Here is a 17,154-nt window from a genome sequence, read left to right as displayed (position 1 = left end):
ATTTTCCAGAATTTTAAATAAATGTAATCATACAACATGTATTCTGTTTTTGGTCATTTTTTCACTCAGCATAATTATTTTGAGATTCATCCATGCTGCAGCATACATCAATAATTCATTCCTTTTTATTGAGTAGTAGTATATTATACAGCTATACCATAGTTTAGCTACCCATCTGTTTATAGACATGTGGGTTGTTTTCAGTTTTTAGCTATTACTAATAAAGCTGCTATGAACTCTTATGCACAACTGTTTGTATGGTGTTAGGGGTTGAACTATGTTCCCCTAAAATTCTTACGTTACAGTCCTAAACCCCATTACCTCAGAATATGACATTACATTTGGAGACAGAGCCTTTAAGGAGGTGATTAAATTAAAATGAGGCAGTTAGGGTGGGTCCTAATCCAGACTGGCTGCTGTCCACAAAGAGACATCAGGGATGGGCATGCACAGAGAAAGGACCACACGAAGACACAGCAAGAAGGAATCCAATGTATCAATACACACATTTTGTACAGATCTTGTAGTATCTAAGAAATCTTTGCTTAATACGTGGCAACAAAAATGTTCTCGCCTACATTTCCTTCTAAAAGGTCTATAGTTTAAGATTTTTCATTTAGGTCTATGACCCATTCTAAGTGAATTTTTGTAAAATACAGATTGAGGTTCCTTTTTCTCCCTCACCATTTGTTAAAAAGACTGCAAACGAGTTGTCTATAAATCTGTGGGTCTGCTTCAGGACTCTATTTTGTTCCACTTATCTATTTCTCTATTTACACTACTGCCACACTGTTCTGATAACTGTAACAATAGATTAACCTTTAAATCAAGTTGTGTTAGTCATTCAAATTTGTTCTTTTCAAAGTTGTTTTGGCTCTGCTCGGTCTTTCCCTTTTCAATATGAATTTTAGAATTGGTTTATCACTTTCTACATAACAGCCTCCTGGGATTATGACCAAGACTGCCTTCAATCTTTACATAAGTTTCAATTCAATTTGTTCTTCCACTATGGTCCATGCGTTCCCGCTTTGCACAGCAAGTTTTTAGTAACTAGCAGATACTGTAAATTTTGTCTTGTTGGGTGGTGGGTATTTTTGTGCTCCTTTAAATATTCTAGAGCTTTGTTCTGGGAAACAGTGAAATTACTTAGAAACAGCTTTGTCCTTTTCATGTCTTGCTAGACTGGCCCAGACCAATGATCAGCCTAGAGCTACTTACTCCCCACCCATGAGGCAAGCCCCTTCTGTATCCAGTGCTCTGTGAACCATGGGGTTTCCCAGCCTGGCAGGGAAGGGAAACTATTTCCAGCCCCACGTGAGCACTGGGCACTGCTGCCCCCAGTATGATTAGGTGTGCCTTCCCCAGCCCCAGGGCGTCTCCTCACAGGCAGGTGCCCGTCAGTCCTCCACTCAGTACCTGGTCCCACATTCTCGCCCTGTGTGGCCCTCTCCTCAGTACTCTGTCCCCGCACTCTAGCCATCTTAGTCCAGGGACTCTCAGCTCAGCCTCCTCAGCTCAAGGTCCACTGCACTCTCCAGAGAGCCCCCCGCCCATACTGCGGTCTGGAAACCCTCTGAAGACGGTGAGCCGCGTCAGGCTCACCTTCTCTCTGGTCTCTCAGGGGCCACTATCCTTTGTAGCCTGATGCCCACTGTCTTGAAAACCAGTTTCCTATATTTTGTATTTTTTTCTCAGTTGTTACTGGTAAGGAGAATATAGTCCCTATTACTCCATCTTGTTCAGAACCAGGACCCTTATTTGGGGGGGGGTGTTTTTTACAGAGGGGTAATTAGGTTTATTCATCTTTTTTTAATGGAGGCACTGGGGATTGCACCCAGGACCTTGTGCATGCTGAGCACTCACGCACTCTACCACTGAGCTATACCCACCTCCACAACTATCTTTTTGATCATTGCTTTATAGCCCCAGGGTAATATAAGTGATGTATTTTTTAAATTATGTCATTGATCAAAACTTTTTAGTCAAAGGTTAGCTATCCTAATTCACTTACTTTTCTTATATTATGTCATTCTGGAACTGTGTCTTTTGATTCTAACCAAAGATTCTAATCAGTCTTAACCAATGCAGGATTCCTTTTCCGTCTGCAGCAAACAGTGTTAATAATTAAGGGAAATGACTGAATTAGCACTGGACAATAAATGCTTCTTCTCCTTACGTGCCTGCTCTGACCCATTTGCTGTGGCCTCTAGATTGTGTTGCCTCATAAGTAGAAACCTATTTGCTAACCCTTCACCAATAATTAAAAAACGAGTAAAGAGGAAAACTTTTAAACTGAGAAGACGTTTTATATTTGGGTTAGAGTGCTAAAACATCCTTGGAAAAGTACAAGGCTTACTGTGTGCCAGACACTGCGCTAAGTGCTTCACACAGCTTATCCCACTGAAGTCTCCTCCAAACCCTACAAAGTAGATCGTATATTAGATATCCAATACTTAGTCTAGGGGAAACTGAGACCTAGAAAGAATATGTTTGGCTAAAATTAAGCAGCTAGTAAATGATGTACATGGAATTCTAGCCTGGACAGTCTAGCTCCAAAGCCATCTTCACAATCGCTATCCATGTAGCTTTGGCAGACATAAAAAAGGAAGAGCAGAAAAGGGGAGTCCAAAACAAAACAAAACAACCATGCCTGGGGGGTCCTACTGTAGGATAAAAATGACACAATTTAATAATTATTTCTGATTATACATTAAAATTATTATATCTCACACAAGAAAAAGAAATAATTCATAAATTATTAAAAATTAGGGTAAAACGTTAAAACAGTACTACAAAGAACATAGCACAGAAGAACAGTAGGTCCCTATGTCAGACAGGGTGGGCTGAGCTGTGCCTCGGTGTCCCAGCGTCCTGATGGGGCAAAGGTGCATCTCCCCCTCACCCACCTTTCCATCACAGACTGACAGGTGCTCTGCTCAGCATGGTCACTCGGGGACCCAGACCGATGGGGCCTCCATTTCAACACATGCTTCCACAATCACCACAGCAGGGAGGAGCAGTGGTCTCTAGCCAGAAACAATTATTCTGACCTTGAAGAAGCCAAATGACTTCTGGCCACAACTCATTGGCTAAAACAAGCCACATCAAATATCAAAGTCAAAGGAGTTGAGAACAGTGTAACCCTACCAGACACCCGGAAGGAAAAGAAATAAAATATTTTGAATACCCTTAGTAACCGTTTCCTTGTCGTATTCCTCACTTGCACAAGAATGCCTCTAGATTGTAGCACTAGGCATGATTTTTGTTTTTGCAGTTCCCCTTGATTTGTGCAAAATTTTTCTATCATATTGAGCAAGTTTTCTTTTATTACAAGTTTACCATGAGTTTTTTATCAGGAAGGAATGTGGAATTTTGTCTTTTAATATCTATAGAAATGAGCGCTTAGTTTTTTCCCCTTTAATTCATTACTAGTTTATTGTATTAATGAATTTCCTACTTTGAACCATTCTTGCACTGCAGGAGGAAAACCTTACTAAGTTGAAGTTTACTATTAGAGTCTATAATTTTGTTTACATGCTTGTGAATGTGATATATTTCAGCAATTTATTTTGACTTTATTTCTCAGATGCATTACTGCACCTGAGATTGGGCTACAGAATTTGATGTTTTTGGCACCATCTTTGCTGTTGATCTGTAGAACTCACCAGTTAAAACAACTTATTCTGGTGTCTCTAAGAAAGTAAATTTTTAAACCTTTTAAATTTCTTCTATAGTTACTGGTTTATTTCAGTTTCTGACCTTTTCTTAAGTTGATTTTGGTTACCTTAAATAACCCTTCCTACCTACATTTTTTTTTTAATGACAAAGTTGTGCATGTCCATTTTCATTATATCTTTAATTCCTATCTATTGTTATATACCCTACATCATTCATAACATTTGCATTTATGTTCTTTAATCTTTTTTTGTTGGTCAGAACTTGCCTAACTCTTATCATCCATTTTATTGGACTTTTATAAAAACTGGCTCTTGGCATTACTTATTAATTTTTGCTTCCTTCTATGGTAATTTTGTTCAATTTCTGAGATCTTTTCTAGCTCCTTGAGACATTTGTTTCATTTCAATTACCATCATTCTATGTTCTGTCTCTACTGTTTGCCTGTCACAACTCATATCCAACATCTAAAAAGTTTCTCTCTGGAGAAAGAGAGAGAGAGTGTGCATGTGTGCGTGTGTGTGTGCGTGTGTGTGTGTGTTAAAACCAGTAATTTGGCAGACGTTTATACAAAAGAAACAACAGAAGCTTCATGAGGGTAGGACTGTTCACTTCACAAGGGAGGTTGTGAATAAACAAACGTATCTGTTCCTGCCAAACTTACTTCTCCTGATCTTGTCTCTGTACCTGGAATACCCTCCCCCATTTCTGCTAGGTGAATATGTGTTAATTTTTCGTACTGGTTCTAGGTCAATTTGCCAAAAGTCAACTGCAGAAAGCCAACTTTCCACAAGGCCAATTTGCCAAATTTTCTTGTTTCTTTGAACTGTTTGTAAGGTTTACAACAACTCACATTGGATGGGATAATTTTAATAGCTTTTAAAATTTTATATAAACTTCTAGTTCACCAGTTTTCATTCTGTTTTCATAACAGCATTTTAAGGAATGTTTACTTTGTCTCTACCCAGATTCCTGCTGCTGCAGCTGGAAAGGGCTGGGACAGAGCGAGGACTTATATCAGGGGCAAGAGGAAGAGGAGGGTCAGCACACACTGCTTCCCAAGAGAGGCAAGTCATGGCCAAGAGCAAAAGGATACATTCATAAGGAACATGTATTCACAAAGAATAGATTCTCGAATGCGGCAACATTCTTAAATAAGAAGCTGGCCCAGGCCCCTCCTTCATTTCCCCAGACACTCTGCGCCCTTTCTCCTCATCTCTGCAGTCTCCTTGCTCCCCGGGAGGGCCGTGCTCTGTGCTGCCTCCGCTCCCTCTCTCTTCCCAAGCAGTCATTCCATCCCTGCGCCTTCAGTGCCAACAGCAAGGAGCTGGGGCAGAGACAAACTCAACGTTCCTTTGAATGCTATTATGGAGACAAAATAAAAACTAGCTCATCATAACTAAGTAGTGAAAAGCAACACATAAATCCATAGAAGTGGTTATTCGGAAAATTGGACTCATTTCCTCCCAGACCTCACTCATATGACTGTTTTTCTGCAAAGCCTTCTCTGACCCTCCTTGCTTGAACTGGTGGGTCCCATTACACCCTGTTCATACCATCATACATCACCTAGAAGTGATCTGAAGACAGAAGCCTTTCATCTCAGTTATTTGATTTCATAAGTAGCTCAATTTCTGGACAGTTTATTCATTCAACAATCACTTATTAAACAAAAGTTTCTTCATTAAACAGGCATTTATGGAGGAGGCAAAAATAGATGAAGGGGATCAAAAGGTATAAACTTCTAGTTATAAAATAAGTAAGCCATGGGGATGTAATGTACGGCATGGAGACTATTTTTAATAACACTGAATTGTGTATCTGAAAGTTGCCAAGGGAGATCTTAAAAGTTCTCATCACAAGGAAAAAAAGTTTTTGTAACTCTGTATGGTGACTGATGATGACTAGACTTATTATAATGATCATTTTGCAATATATACAAATATCAAATCATTATGTTGTTCATCTGAAAACTAATATAATATAACGTCAACTATATCTCAATAAAAAGTTTTTTTAAGCAAAACAGAACACAGACATTTACTCTGAGCTAACTATGTGCCAGAGAGGGGAACAGTTGCTGGAGATTAAGGTAAAGTAAGTCCAGGTCTCAGCATGGAGATCACAGTCCAGAGGAGGCAGACCAAGCCTCAGATCTCTTTATACCCACCTGCCCCTTGGCACTGTGGTTGGCATCGAGTCTGTGCTCGATAGAAATGCCAAGCGTATCACAGGCATGTTGCCACTAAAAGAACCAAAACTACAAGGCCCAAGTTCAGTCACAGGGGTTATAACTAACATTTAAAACAACAGCAGAAAATATTTTCAATCCAAGAGAAGTTATAAAGTGGCTATGAAGGCTATGTTTTCTAATTCACCAAAATATTTAACAAAAAAAAAAGGGGGCAAAAAAAATTATTTAGTGAGAGACATGTATTCAGAATGTCACAACAAGAAAAAAGATGTGGACAGCCTTTGTATTTAAAGTCTGGGTCCTGAAACAAGGCAACTGCCATTTCATTTAAACAACAGCAATAATAATTCAATAACTATGCTCAAAGTCAGGATATGCTAAAGGATATGTTAGGTGTAAACTGACAGAAAAAAATTTATTAATTCAGCCATAATCTAGTTCAAAGTGTAACCTATCAGTCCCAGGGTGATAAAAATTAAATAAAGTTAAATCATTCCAGATTTAATGTCTTTTAGCTTTCTCATGCTGATCAAAACCACGCAAAAGCACATAAAAATTTAAGAAATTTAATAACATACTAAATGACCAAAATAAAATTTAATCCCAATCTGACCCTTAGGGGTTTTGAACACTGTATCTAAATTAGTCTGGATAGTTAAAAACAGAAATTATATTGCCAAATGTTCCCTAAAACAACCCTCTTTTAAAATAAACTTCTTTAGAAACCTAGGGTTATGACTGCTAGGCAAAAATAAAGTAGGTCTTTGGACTCTCCATACTTAAATGTTCTGTTCAGAGTAAATAAACAGATTTGAGTTTTAGTGAATTTTTGGACAACATGCATGTTAGGCTGAATAATGTCCCCCTCCCCTCAAAGACATCCATGTCCTAATTCCTGGAACTATGAATATTATCTTATATGGCCAAGACAGACTTTGTAATTAAGTTAAAGATTTGAGATGGGAAGATTACTCTGGATTAACTGTGTGGATAATCTTTACTGCAGTTATAATTTAGAGTTGTATCAGGGTAACACTTTGTCAATGTAACTATTTAATTCAGAGGCACAACTGATTAGGATAAATCCTGCAGCCAAATTGATATGAACGGCAGGATTACCTGGATAATATAAATCGACATTCTCTGCTCCACCTTTCCTGAATGAACCAGAATTCCATTATTCCCTACCTGGGCTGAAAGGCCAGCCTGTGCCTTTAGGCAACCACAACCAGTTACTCACACAATTGCCTCATTGATTCCCATTAAGTAACTCATCTGCTCTGAGTTATAACTAGACCTAATTCAGGACCTGTCAGACTGTCAGGCCAAATCTCCACGGGCAGCCCCTGAAGTGAACATTTAAGGATGGAGATTTCAAAGACCTCTTTTAACCTATTACATTTAAAGAATTTCTGGAATAAGCCCTCGACCCCACATCACTTCTGGGATAGCCAGATAAATTCTGAAAGGTGCAGCTCTGCTTCCTGAATTGAGCTGGATGATCTGATCATCCAACATATTCCCAGCTGTCCCTCATCGTCATCTGATCCATAGCTACACCATTTAGACTGTTCATTAAATCTCAGGTATAAGCTTTAACTTTAATCTCTGTAATTGAGTGACATTTTTAAACACACACACACCCCAAAAGCCTTTTAAATTAAAACTTTTTGGTGGAAATTCCCTTACTTTCCATTTTGGAGATGGTGAGATGTAAATAAAAAGTTTTGATTCTGCACAAGGCATTCCTCTTTTAAATCAAACTACTTTTTCCACAGACTATTCTGTGATTTGCCGCCTCTTAATACACCTCAGCCAGGCACATTCCCTTTGAAATTAATTTCAGTTTGTTAAATTCAAAAGGTGAAGACTAGAGGGAATGTAATTTCACATTGGTGGTTTCTGTGGCTGAGTAAACATTATGAATGTTTTCATAATGGCATGATAAGTGGTTTAATTCATTAAGCACCACAGACATATGGTACCATGTTTGTATTAGCTATGCCCAGTACATGAAAATAAATCGTAAGTACAATCCATATACTTTTTTTTACTAACCTACTGTATTTGAATATGAATTTGTCACTAGTAATGAAGCCCTCCAGTTAGTATAAGCTACAGCAAGAAAAAATATATCATTAGATGTACAAGTTAATAGCTAAAGCATACAAAAAGAAATGGGTGATTCGCAATTCGACCCTACAAACACTGGGATCTTATCATGTGATAAGCCCTGTATCCTGAACTGCCAATAGAGGAGTGAATGGCCGAGATCCGGACCCTGGCCCACGGAGCCCAGTGTACAGACAAGGAACTGCTCGTGCCAGACTCACGACGCTGGTGATGAAGCAGGATGTTTTACACAGTATAAATTCCAACCTCCTTCCTGTGCTGCAGTGCTTCCTGTACTACTTAGGTTGGAAAGCTAAAAACTACCCTTCCCGGACTCCCTTATAAACAGAACTTTGCGATTTGGATTCCACCAAACAGATACACTTATCAAAAGACCTGCATTCAAACTAACTGGAGCCTGGGCTACCTACAGAATTTGTGGGGCCCAATATAAAATGGGGGGAGGGGGCTTTACCTTCCTTTTGCGGCCTTCTCCATACGTCTTCCGGGTGGTTTCTCGCGCCACCGCCTTCTAGCACGCTGTCCAGCGCTGCGCTCCCCGCACGCGGCGACGCCCGCCGAGAAGCGAGCGCGGACCGCCCGCACCCGCCGGCGCCCGGGCCCCGCCCACGGCTGGGCGCGCACGTGCCGCCCGGGCTGCGGGGCCGAAGCCTCCCGAAGTCCCGTCACACGTCTCCCTTTCGCCAGGGCCGCCACCCCGACACACGGAGGGTGGGTGGCCGCCGAGAGGACCGCCACCTCCACGCCCCGGTGCACCAGGCACCGGGACAGAGGCAGGTACGAGGCTCACCCCTGTCGGTGCGGCCACGAGGGCCGAGGACGCCGCTGCGCCGCCCCGCGCGCCGGTGGCGGGGCGCATGCGCCTGACGCGAGCCGCGCTCGGTCTTCCTCGCTCGCGAGGCCGGGCCTCCCCGGGGCCAGGGAGGCGGCGGACGCTGCGCAGCGGCAGGGAAGGGGAGGCCCGGGGTGCTGGGGCGTAGGGGATAGCTTGGCCGAGAACTTGTCACAGGGGGTGGCAGGAGGAGGGAGCTGAGGCTCCAAGCTCCTAGTGAACAATCCACTGTCCCAAAGCATCTCTTTTCAAAACACAAATTTAAAGATAAATTAAGAATTTCAAGATGGCAACCGCAGAGCGCTAAACTCCAGAAGTGGTGCCCTACTAAGTGTGGGACCTTAGACGGCTGCGCAGGTTGCATGCTCATGAAGCTGGTCCTGAGTGGAGAGGAAGGGTGAGAGGCTTCCACTTTATGCCAGTGGATACTGGTGAGGGCAGTAAGGGTCTCCTGCCGTCAGTTTCCTGCAGAAAAGTCAGGAAGAGACTGTGAGGTTCTTGGCCATGCAGAAGCTGTGTGACTTTGGAAACTGGAAGTTGTCCCTAGAAGCTCAGCCTAGAGCCTCCTCTTACAGCCCTTCAATAATTTTATAAACCAGCTAATGGCAGGCAGTAATTCCCTTGGCCCAACCAGAAGGGCTCAGTTGCAAACACAAGAAACCACAATGGATACAGTAGAATAATTCTCTCTGGAGAGGCATGAAAAAGGAAGATTCCAGGAGTAAATTGACTGTGGTGGCCACCGTTCAGACACAAAATAAAGCATTATACAGTGCAGAAATTCATTCTGTGCTAGAAAAAAAAAACCAATTACACTAAAAGAGAATCATAATAAAAACAGAATAGCTGTGCCCCTCTTCACTTCCCTTTACATCACAAGAATTGTTGAAGCAGAGCCATGATTAGGTTTGAGAGTGGAGAATCCAAGTAAATTTCCTTGTTAAGAAAGGAGGAGGAATTGTCCCCCGATATGGTAGGAAGAACATGAAAAAAATCTACTTTAGATTTAACTAGGTCTACTTGCTGTGTTATCTTGAGTAAATAAATTATTTTCTCCAAATCTCAGATTTCTCAGACAGTCCTTACAGGGTAAAGACAATATATAAAAAGAACCTGGAATAATATTTAACACATGGTAGATATTCAGTAACTGTTATTATGATAATAAGATCAAATTTTTTTATAGAAACATGTGAATGGCTTTCCCAGGTTACCCCAGCATTTGGGTACATCACCCAACTGAAACTTTAAATAAAGCAACACCACCCCAATTCTCTATTGGATACCTTGGCATCCATGCCTCATCCTCCCACCTGTCCACCCCCAAATCCAGTCAACTCACCCATTCCCACCTCCCACTCATCTCTCTAACCTTACTCCCTTCTAAAACTGGAATCTAATAGTCAGAAGCCTTAAGATTGCCTTGCAGCCATCTAGCACAACAAACCATAAATTAGAGAAGGGATTTACTCCAAAATAAAGATAGTTTAAAATCCACATAAAGTTTTCTCCTCAAAAAGGTGCATCAACTTAACAAAATGAAAAGACAACCTGCAGAATGGGAGAAAATATTTGCAAATGATGTGACCAACAAAGGACAAACTTCCAAAATATGCAAATAGCTCATACAGTTTAATATAAAAAAAAAATCAAAAAATGGGCAGAAGACCTAAACAGACATTGCTCTAAAGAAGATATCCAGATGGCCACAGTCACATGAAAAGATGCTCAATATTGCTAATTATTATGTATCACTGATTAGAGAAATGAAAATCAAAATTACAATGAGGTATCACCTCACACATTCTAGAGTTAGAATGGCCATCATTAAAAAGTCTACAAATAATAAATGCTGGAGAGTGTCTGGAGAAAAAGGAACCCTCCTATACTTTTGGTGGGAATGTAAATTGGTACAGCCGCTATGTAGGACAATGTGGAGGTTCCTTAAAAAAACTAAATACATACTTAGCATATGATCCATCAATCCCACTTCTGGGCATATATCCAGAGAAAACTGTAATTCAAAAAGACACACGCACCCTAACGTTCACAGCAGCACCATTTACAGTAGCCAAGACATGGAAGCAATCTAAATGTCCATCGACAGATGACTGGATAAAGAAGATATAATATACATGTATATATGTATGTATGTGTGTGTGTTTATACATATATATGTATATACACACAATGAAATATTACTCAACCATAAAAAGAAATAATGCTATTTCCAGCAAAAAGGATAGACATACAGATTATCATATTAAGTGAAGTCAGACAGAGAAACACAAATATCATATGGTATCACTTATACATGAAATCTAAAAAAGGAATGATACAAATTCTATTTACAAACCAAAAACAGACTCAGGCACATAGAAAACAAACTTGTTACCAAAGGTGAAAGGGTAGGGGAGGGATAAATTAGAAGTTTGGGATTAACAGATACACACTACTATAAATAAAATAAACAACAAGGGCCTATTATATATAGGGATACAGCACAGGGAACTATATTCAATTTCTTGTAATAATGTAATGGAAAAGAATCTGAAAAGAAAACATAACATATGTATGCATAACCGAATTGCTTTGCTGTATACCTGAAACTAACATTGGAAATCAACTACACTTTAATAAAAATTAAATTTTAAAAATTGCATCAACTTTATAACAATCACAGGGATGCTAAATATTTTTGTTTGATTGGGGAGAGGAACAGTGGGAGGTGGGTCTTCATGTCAGCTCCATCCACCGTGCTGAATACTGATAAGAAGACTGTACTTTTGCATGTGCTGTTTCCTCAGCTTGGGATTTCTCTCCTTGTTTTATCTGATAAATTTAAGGCCCATTTCATATTTCTCCTCTTGAAACTTCCAGCACCCCCAGACATCTGATCACCTCCTAATTGCCTAACTTGCACATTGTGCACGTCTCTGCAGAGCACTTCCTGTTTGTAAATTGCAAGTATGTGTTTGTGTTTATACATCAACATATCTGATGTATATATTATTTATATTTTTAACCTAACATTTAGCTCAGTCTGGCACATGGGGTGCTTGATAGATGATGAATTAGTCTAGAGCCTTAAGAGCAAGTCCCAGCCCTTCACTCCCAGCGTCACCCCATGTAGGCCCAGTCCCAGCTTTCCTTCCTCAGTTATGATCAGCAGGTCCACACATCCTTCCCTCCTCTTACTAGAGCTCCTGTGAACCCAGCTTCTTGTCTGGGGCAGCAGCACCTCACCCTAATCTCATCCACCCATTCCCATACCCCTGTTCTATCCTGGGCCCTCTCAGACATGCCCTGGTATTTTAAAGGGAGCAGAGAAAGACAAGGAAGTGAAAGAAAATGGAGAGAAAGGGCTTCAGAAAGAACAGCATGGCCCACAATGACTAGTGTAGTCCAAGGTAAGAGAGTGGTTAAAGTGTCTAAAGCGTTGAGCCCGACCGTGATCCAGGCTCAGGCAAGAAGTAAAGGGTAGAAAAACCAAGACAGATGAGTCCCTTGTCCTTTGGACCTTGCATCCGACCACACCACACACAGTTAGTGAATAAATAAACAGTGTAATCACAGCTCATAAGTGCAACAAAGGAAGAAAATATGAAAATAAGATGAAGATGTTGCCTATAATAGTAATTAATCCTAAATTACTGCTGTGTGTCAGGTCTTGTTCTAGAGACTATGTGTATAATCTTACTTAATCCTTACAACCACCATAGGGGATAGGTACAGTTATTTCCTAGTTATAGGTGAGCAACTGAACAGAGAGGCTGAGTGACATTCCCAAAGTCACACACCATATATGGTTCAGGAAAGGCCTCTCTGAGAGTGGATTTCTGGGCCAAGACCTGCGGGATGAGAATGAACCAGCCATGTGAGAGCCGGGGGAGAGAATCTGGGATTTGGGGGAAGAACAAGTAGCAAGGTCTGGAAATGGGCGAGGGTTTGTGGGATTTGAGTTCTAAAAAGGAGGCCGGGGGTGGGGGTTGGATGGGCTGGAGTGAGGGGGGAGAGTGCAGGAGATGAGGCTGGATCACGTGGGCTGGCAGGTTGTAGGCAAAGATGGCTGGTGGAGCAGGGGGGCCTGAGCAGTTGCTGTGGAGCCATGGGGGCAGAAGGCAGGCTTAGCACGCTGAGGAGAGAATTCTGGGGAGATACGGAAGTGGAGACAGTCAGCACTGCATAAAGAAACCTTGCTTTAGAAAGGGGAGAAAGGAGGAGGAGGAGAGGCAAAACCTCAAATATATATAAATGCTTAGAGAATGAAGACAGGCGAGAGGAGGGATGACTTCCTGACCAAGGTCTGAGCATGCACCAGAGGACCGGGATTCAGGGCACGGGGGAGGGATTAAGTTCAGACAGGGGGAGGCAGAGTGATTCCAGGGTGGTGGGTGTGATGCAAGGAAGGATGACTGGGACCCACATGAGCTCATGGAATGGAATGGAAGAAAGCTGGAGAGTTCTTATCTCATTCTCCTGTTTTGTGAAGGAGGTTCCCCAAATGCTGTGTCCATGTCCAAACACTCATGGCCAAACTTCACTGCAATTAGAGCTAAGACTCTACTCCTCTTGGACCTCATCCTGGACCTGTCTGCCCAATCCCAAATCAGGCTCTTTACGTGGCTCACTGCTCCTGGTTCCTTCCCTGCTGGCCAAAAGGTGTTCAGTACAGCATAATGTTTTGTGCTTGTTTTCCTGATACCTATTAATAGCTTAACTGTTAAAATGCCAGTAATATATACTCAAAAATTAAAAATAATACATGAGACTTGATCTCTTTATCCAGGAATTTTATAACAAATGGCGCACTATGTATGCAAACCTCACACCATGAGATGATGCCAAAGGAATTTCATAGCTCCATTATCAAGGAACACATTTCTGGAGAGGGTGAGGTGCAATCCTCTGCACAGTCTCCTCTGGCAGCATTGATACTGTCAACCTACATTTCACGTCGACTGAATGGGATCATGGATTCTGACAGATATAAAATTCCACTGGTGCAAGACATTAGTGAACATGTTCAATAAAGCCCTTATGATGAGATGACATGTTTATTCAAAAACACCTGCCCACAGCTTGCCCATCTCCACAATTTGAGAAAATTGTAATGGTTGTGTTTCTCTCCATTAATCCATTAGTGATCAAGACAATAAGGACAATCCATATAGAAAAGGATGAGTTACTTGCATCAATCAGAATGAGTTTTATATAACAATTTACTCACTTTTGAGAAGTGAATTCTCTCTTCCTAGGAAAAGGCTGAAATTGTAGACTTATAACAATGATAAAAGAAAACTTTCTCAAGCTTTCAGCTATAAGATGAATAAGGTGTGAGGATCTAATGTATAACATGGTGATTAGAGTTGATAACGCTGTATGGTATAGTTGAAATTTTCTGAGAGTAGAACTTAAATACTCTTACCAAAAAAAAAAAAAAGATAAATTGAGGTGATGGATGGGAGGAACAAACTAGATGGTAGGTGGGAGGAATCCTTTCACAATGTTTACATATTTTAAATCACTATGATGTACACTTTAAATATCTTACAACTTTATTTGTCAGGTTTTCTCCATACGGGTCATGAGATGGCTGTACCACCTCGTGACTTATCTCCCTGCAGGACCAGGGCAGCTTAGCCCTTTTCAAATGCCGTTTCAAAGTTGCATCCAGCGACTTCCATATCACTGGCTAGAGCTGGGTCACATGGTCACCGCTAGTGGAAAGATTATTGTAAAAGGTGAGTATTTTAGCTTTCAAGCCACGGTGTAGAAAAAGGGCAAGAGTGAAAGACTGCGAATGGCTTTTAAGCCACCTTGTCAGCCTTTGTGGGCAAGAGGACGAGCAATTTTATTTAAAAAATATTCTAAATCACAGAAAGAGAACATTTCCTTAGCAAATACTGACATGTATTAAGTGTTACTGTTTGGCAGTACAAAGCAGATCTTATTGATTTAGCGAGTCAATGTTATCATTTACTTACCACTGAGATGTTTTCTGAATATGATAAGCTCCTATTATGATTTGACCTTCAGCTGAGCTCAATTTTTCAAGTGCTTTTGTTTAAACCCTGGACACTTCTAGACATTCAGACTTCAGGACAGCACAGGTCTCAGCCCATTATTCCCATTCCAAGCTGTATTGGGAAAAACAATATGGGTTTGTCTGATTCTCTTAAGTATCATCTAGACATGGATGCAAGATGCTAAGTGGTCTCATTTATACGGTGATTCTACATGTTAGAATCACCAAGGGAGCTTTTAAAAAATTGTGATAAACGGATTTTTAAGTGCTGTCTAGGTAATTGTAACGTGCAGCTGAAGCTGAGAACTGCTGAGTTAGGACAAAGGGAAAGCGGCAGCATGGAAACCTTGAGCAAGTTGCTGGAACTCTATAAGCTCAGTTTTCTCATCTGTCGGTTAAATTAGTTAATCCACGTAAGCATTTAGTTTGGTGCATGACACATAGTAAACAATTAGATATTATTGTTTTGCTGATGTTAAGATGTTTTTGAAAAAGAAATAATTTTATTTGTGAGCAAATGGAGTTTTTCCAAGGCAGACAGTAATATGTAAGAGCACAGATCTTGAAGCCAGCAAAATTTGGTGCTTAAGTCCCAGTTTGGCCACTTACATTGAGCAGGTAAGTCATTTGATCTAAGTTTCAGTTTTCTCATCTATTAAATGTGAATAATACCTATTTCTCAGGTTGTGTCTATTAAAAGATACTATGTATGCTAAAGCATAATTATCAAAAAATTAACATTATGACTCTTATATAAATATAAAATGGACATGCATCAAAGCTTTTATTCAAGGAATTACTCAGGGAACCAATAAGATGGTAAGACCTACTCAAATGGGAATCTGACTTACAACATTTTATAATTTACCAGTCAGAATTCATTTGCATTGTTATGAACAGAAATTACTTGCATTGCTATTTGTTTTTCACAATTTAATAGCTACTTCTAAGGAGCTATAAAATAATCCAATCAAAAGGAAGTCAGTTGAACGTGCACATTCCTACAATCAGATAATGCCCTGAGGGTCACCTGGCCAATGCCCAGCACTCCAGTGAAATACACCAGTAATCCTCTTTGCCCACTTCCAAGTCCTGACAAGTAGATAGAGTGCATGGCAGAGTGTACCCACCACGCAGTAAGTACTGATTAAGTGAGGGCTCCAGTTCTTGTTATTCTTGGGTAATTCGATTATTTACCTGGAAAACCCAAGCAAATCAACTAAATGTATTAAGACAGATTTACCATTTCTATAACACTATGCATTTGTGCTTTACATTCCTCCCTCTACTCTAAGCATAGCAAAGGTAGATTTTTTTTTTAATATAAAGAAAAGTCACAATCATATTCAAAAGCAGGATAATGGAGAGCTGCAGCAGTATGCAGGAGCTGAAGCCTCAGGCAGCCCAGAGTTGGACTTGCGTAGGATGACAGAGCAAGGCATCCTTCCCAAAGCTGAAAGCAAGGACAGTGTGCCCTTTGCCAGCTCAATGACTAGATGTCTGATATCTCCAGTCAGAGAGGGACAAGAGCTCAAGCCACCAACTAAGACCATGCCCCAGGCTAGAGAGGGCGGGAGAAGGGAGGGTGGAGGCAACCAAAACACTGATAAACATGGAAGCTTGGCGGGAAGAAGGATGAAATATCCACATAAGATAAACCTTCAAATGAAAATTTCAGAGACAATGAGAAAAATTAACACAAAGCAAATAAACATAACCAGAACGTTAATAGTAACAAAGAATATGATGCAGCCATTATTTGTAGAATAGTTAATAAAATGAAAAACATGTAAAGGGAGGATAAACGTTCTAAAAACAGGTCTGCTTGTTGGCCACGCACCCTTGGTTCCATTTCTGCACTTCTCTGCCCCCCCCCCCCCGCCCCCTCGCGTGCTGCAGGGAGCCACAAGTCTGTGTACTCCGGGCTTTTTCATACTCTGGCCGAGTGCAAATAGGAGGATTTCTCCTCTTCTGGAGGTCGTGCCGACAAACACGACAGCAGCAGCAGGTAAGCCCGAGCCCCTAACAAGCGACACGGTTTGAGCAGTAGGGTTCCTGGACTCCGTAACGTCGGCAGGATGTTTTTCGTTTCGGTTTTTGAACTATCATTTTATTTTCATAGAAGTCAAAGGACAATTTAGAAAAGGCTCTATTCTAAGTACATAGCCAAAGAAGCGTAGGACTGTCACGCCGTGGTTTTGAAGTTTCTCTATCAGTCATCGTGATGGAAATATAACCCAGAAGGGTAATAAAACGCTTCACGTTGTAGGATGTAATGAAACCTGCGGAGCC

General features: G+C 40.9%; 1 protein-coding gene across 12 annotated transcripts in view; it reads right to left on the bottom strand.

Annotated features, from left to right (window-relative positions):
• Window positions 1–17,154, bottom strand: part of ODF2L (outer dense fiber of sperm tails 2 like) — an 81,857-nt gene that overhangs the window by 14,397 nt on the left and 50,306 nt on the right. For 10 of the 12 annotated variants that reach the window (XM_072974039.1, XM_072974049.1, XM_072974050.1 and 7 more), the window contains one exon: window positions 14,822–14,974. The exons of 1 other annotated variant lie outside the window; for it this stretch is intronic. Coding sequence is in view for 3 of the 11 variants with exons in the window: in XM_072974049.1 (XP_072830150.1) it covers window positions 14,934–14,974 (41 nt within the window). In the remaining 8 variants the exon portion in view is untranslated. Of the gene's footprint in view, window positions 1–14,454; window positions 14,555–14,821; window positions 14,975–17,154 lie in introns of those variants that run through there. One more of the 12 variants, XM_072974048.1, reaches the window with a different exon arrangement.

This window comes from Vicugna pacos, chromosome 13, assembly GCF_048564905.1.
Source record: "Vicugna pacos chromosome 13, VicPac4, whole genome shotgun sequence".
Lineage (NCBI taxonomy): Eukaryota > Metazoa > Chordata > Mammalia > Artiodactyla > Camelidae > Vicugna > Vicugna pacos.
The sequence above is the reverse complement of the archived record's forward strand: the minus strand, read 5'-3'. Positions and strand labels throughout refer to the sequence as shown.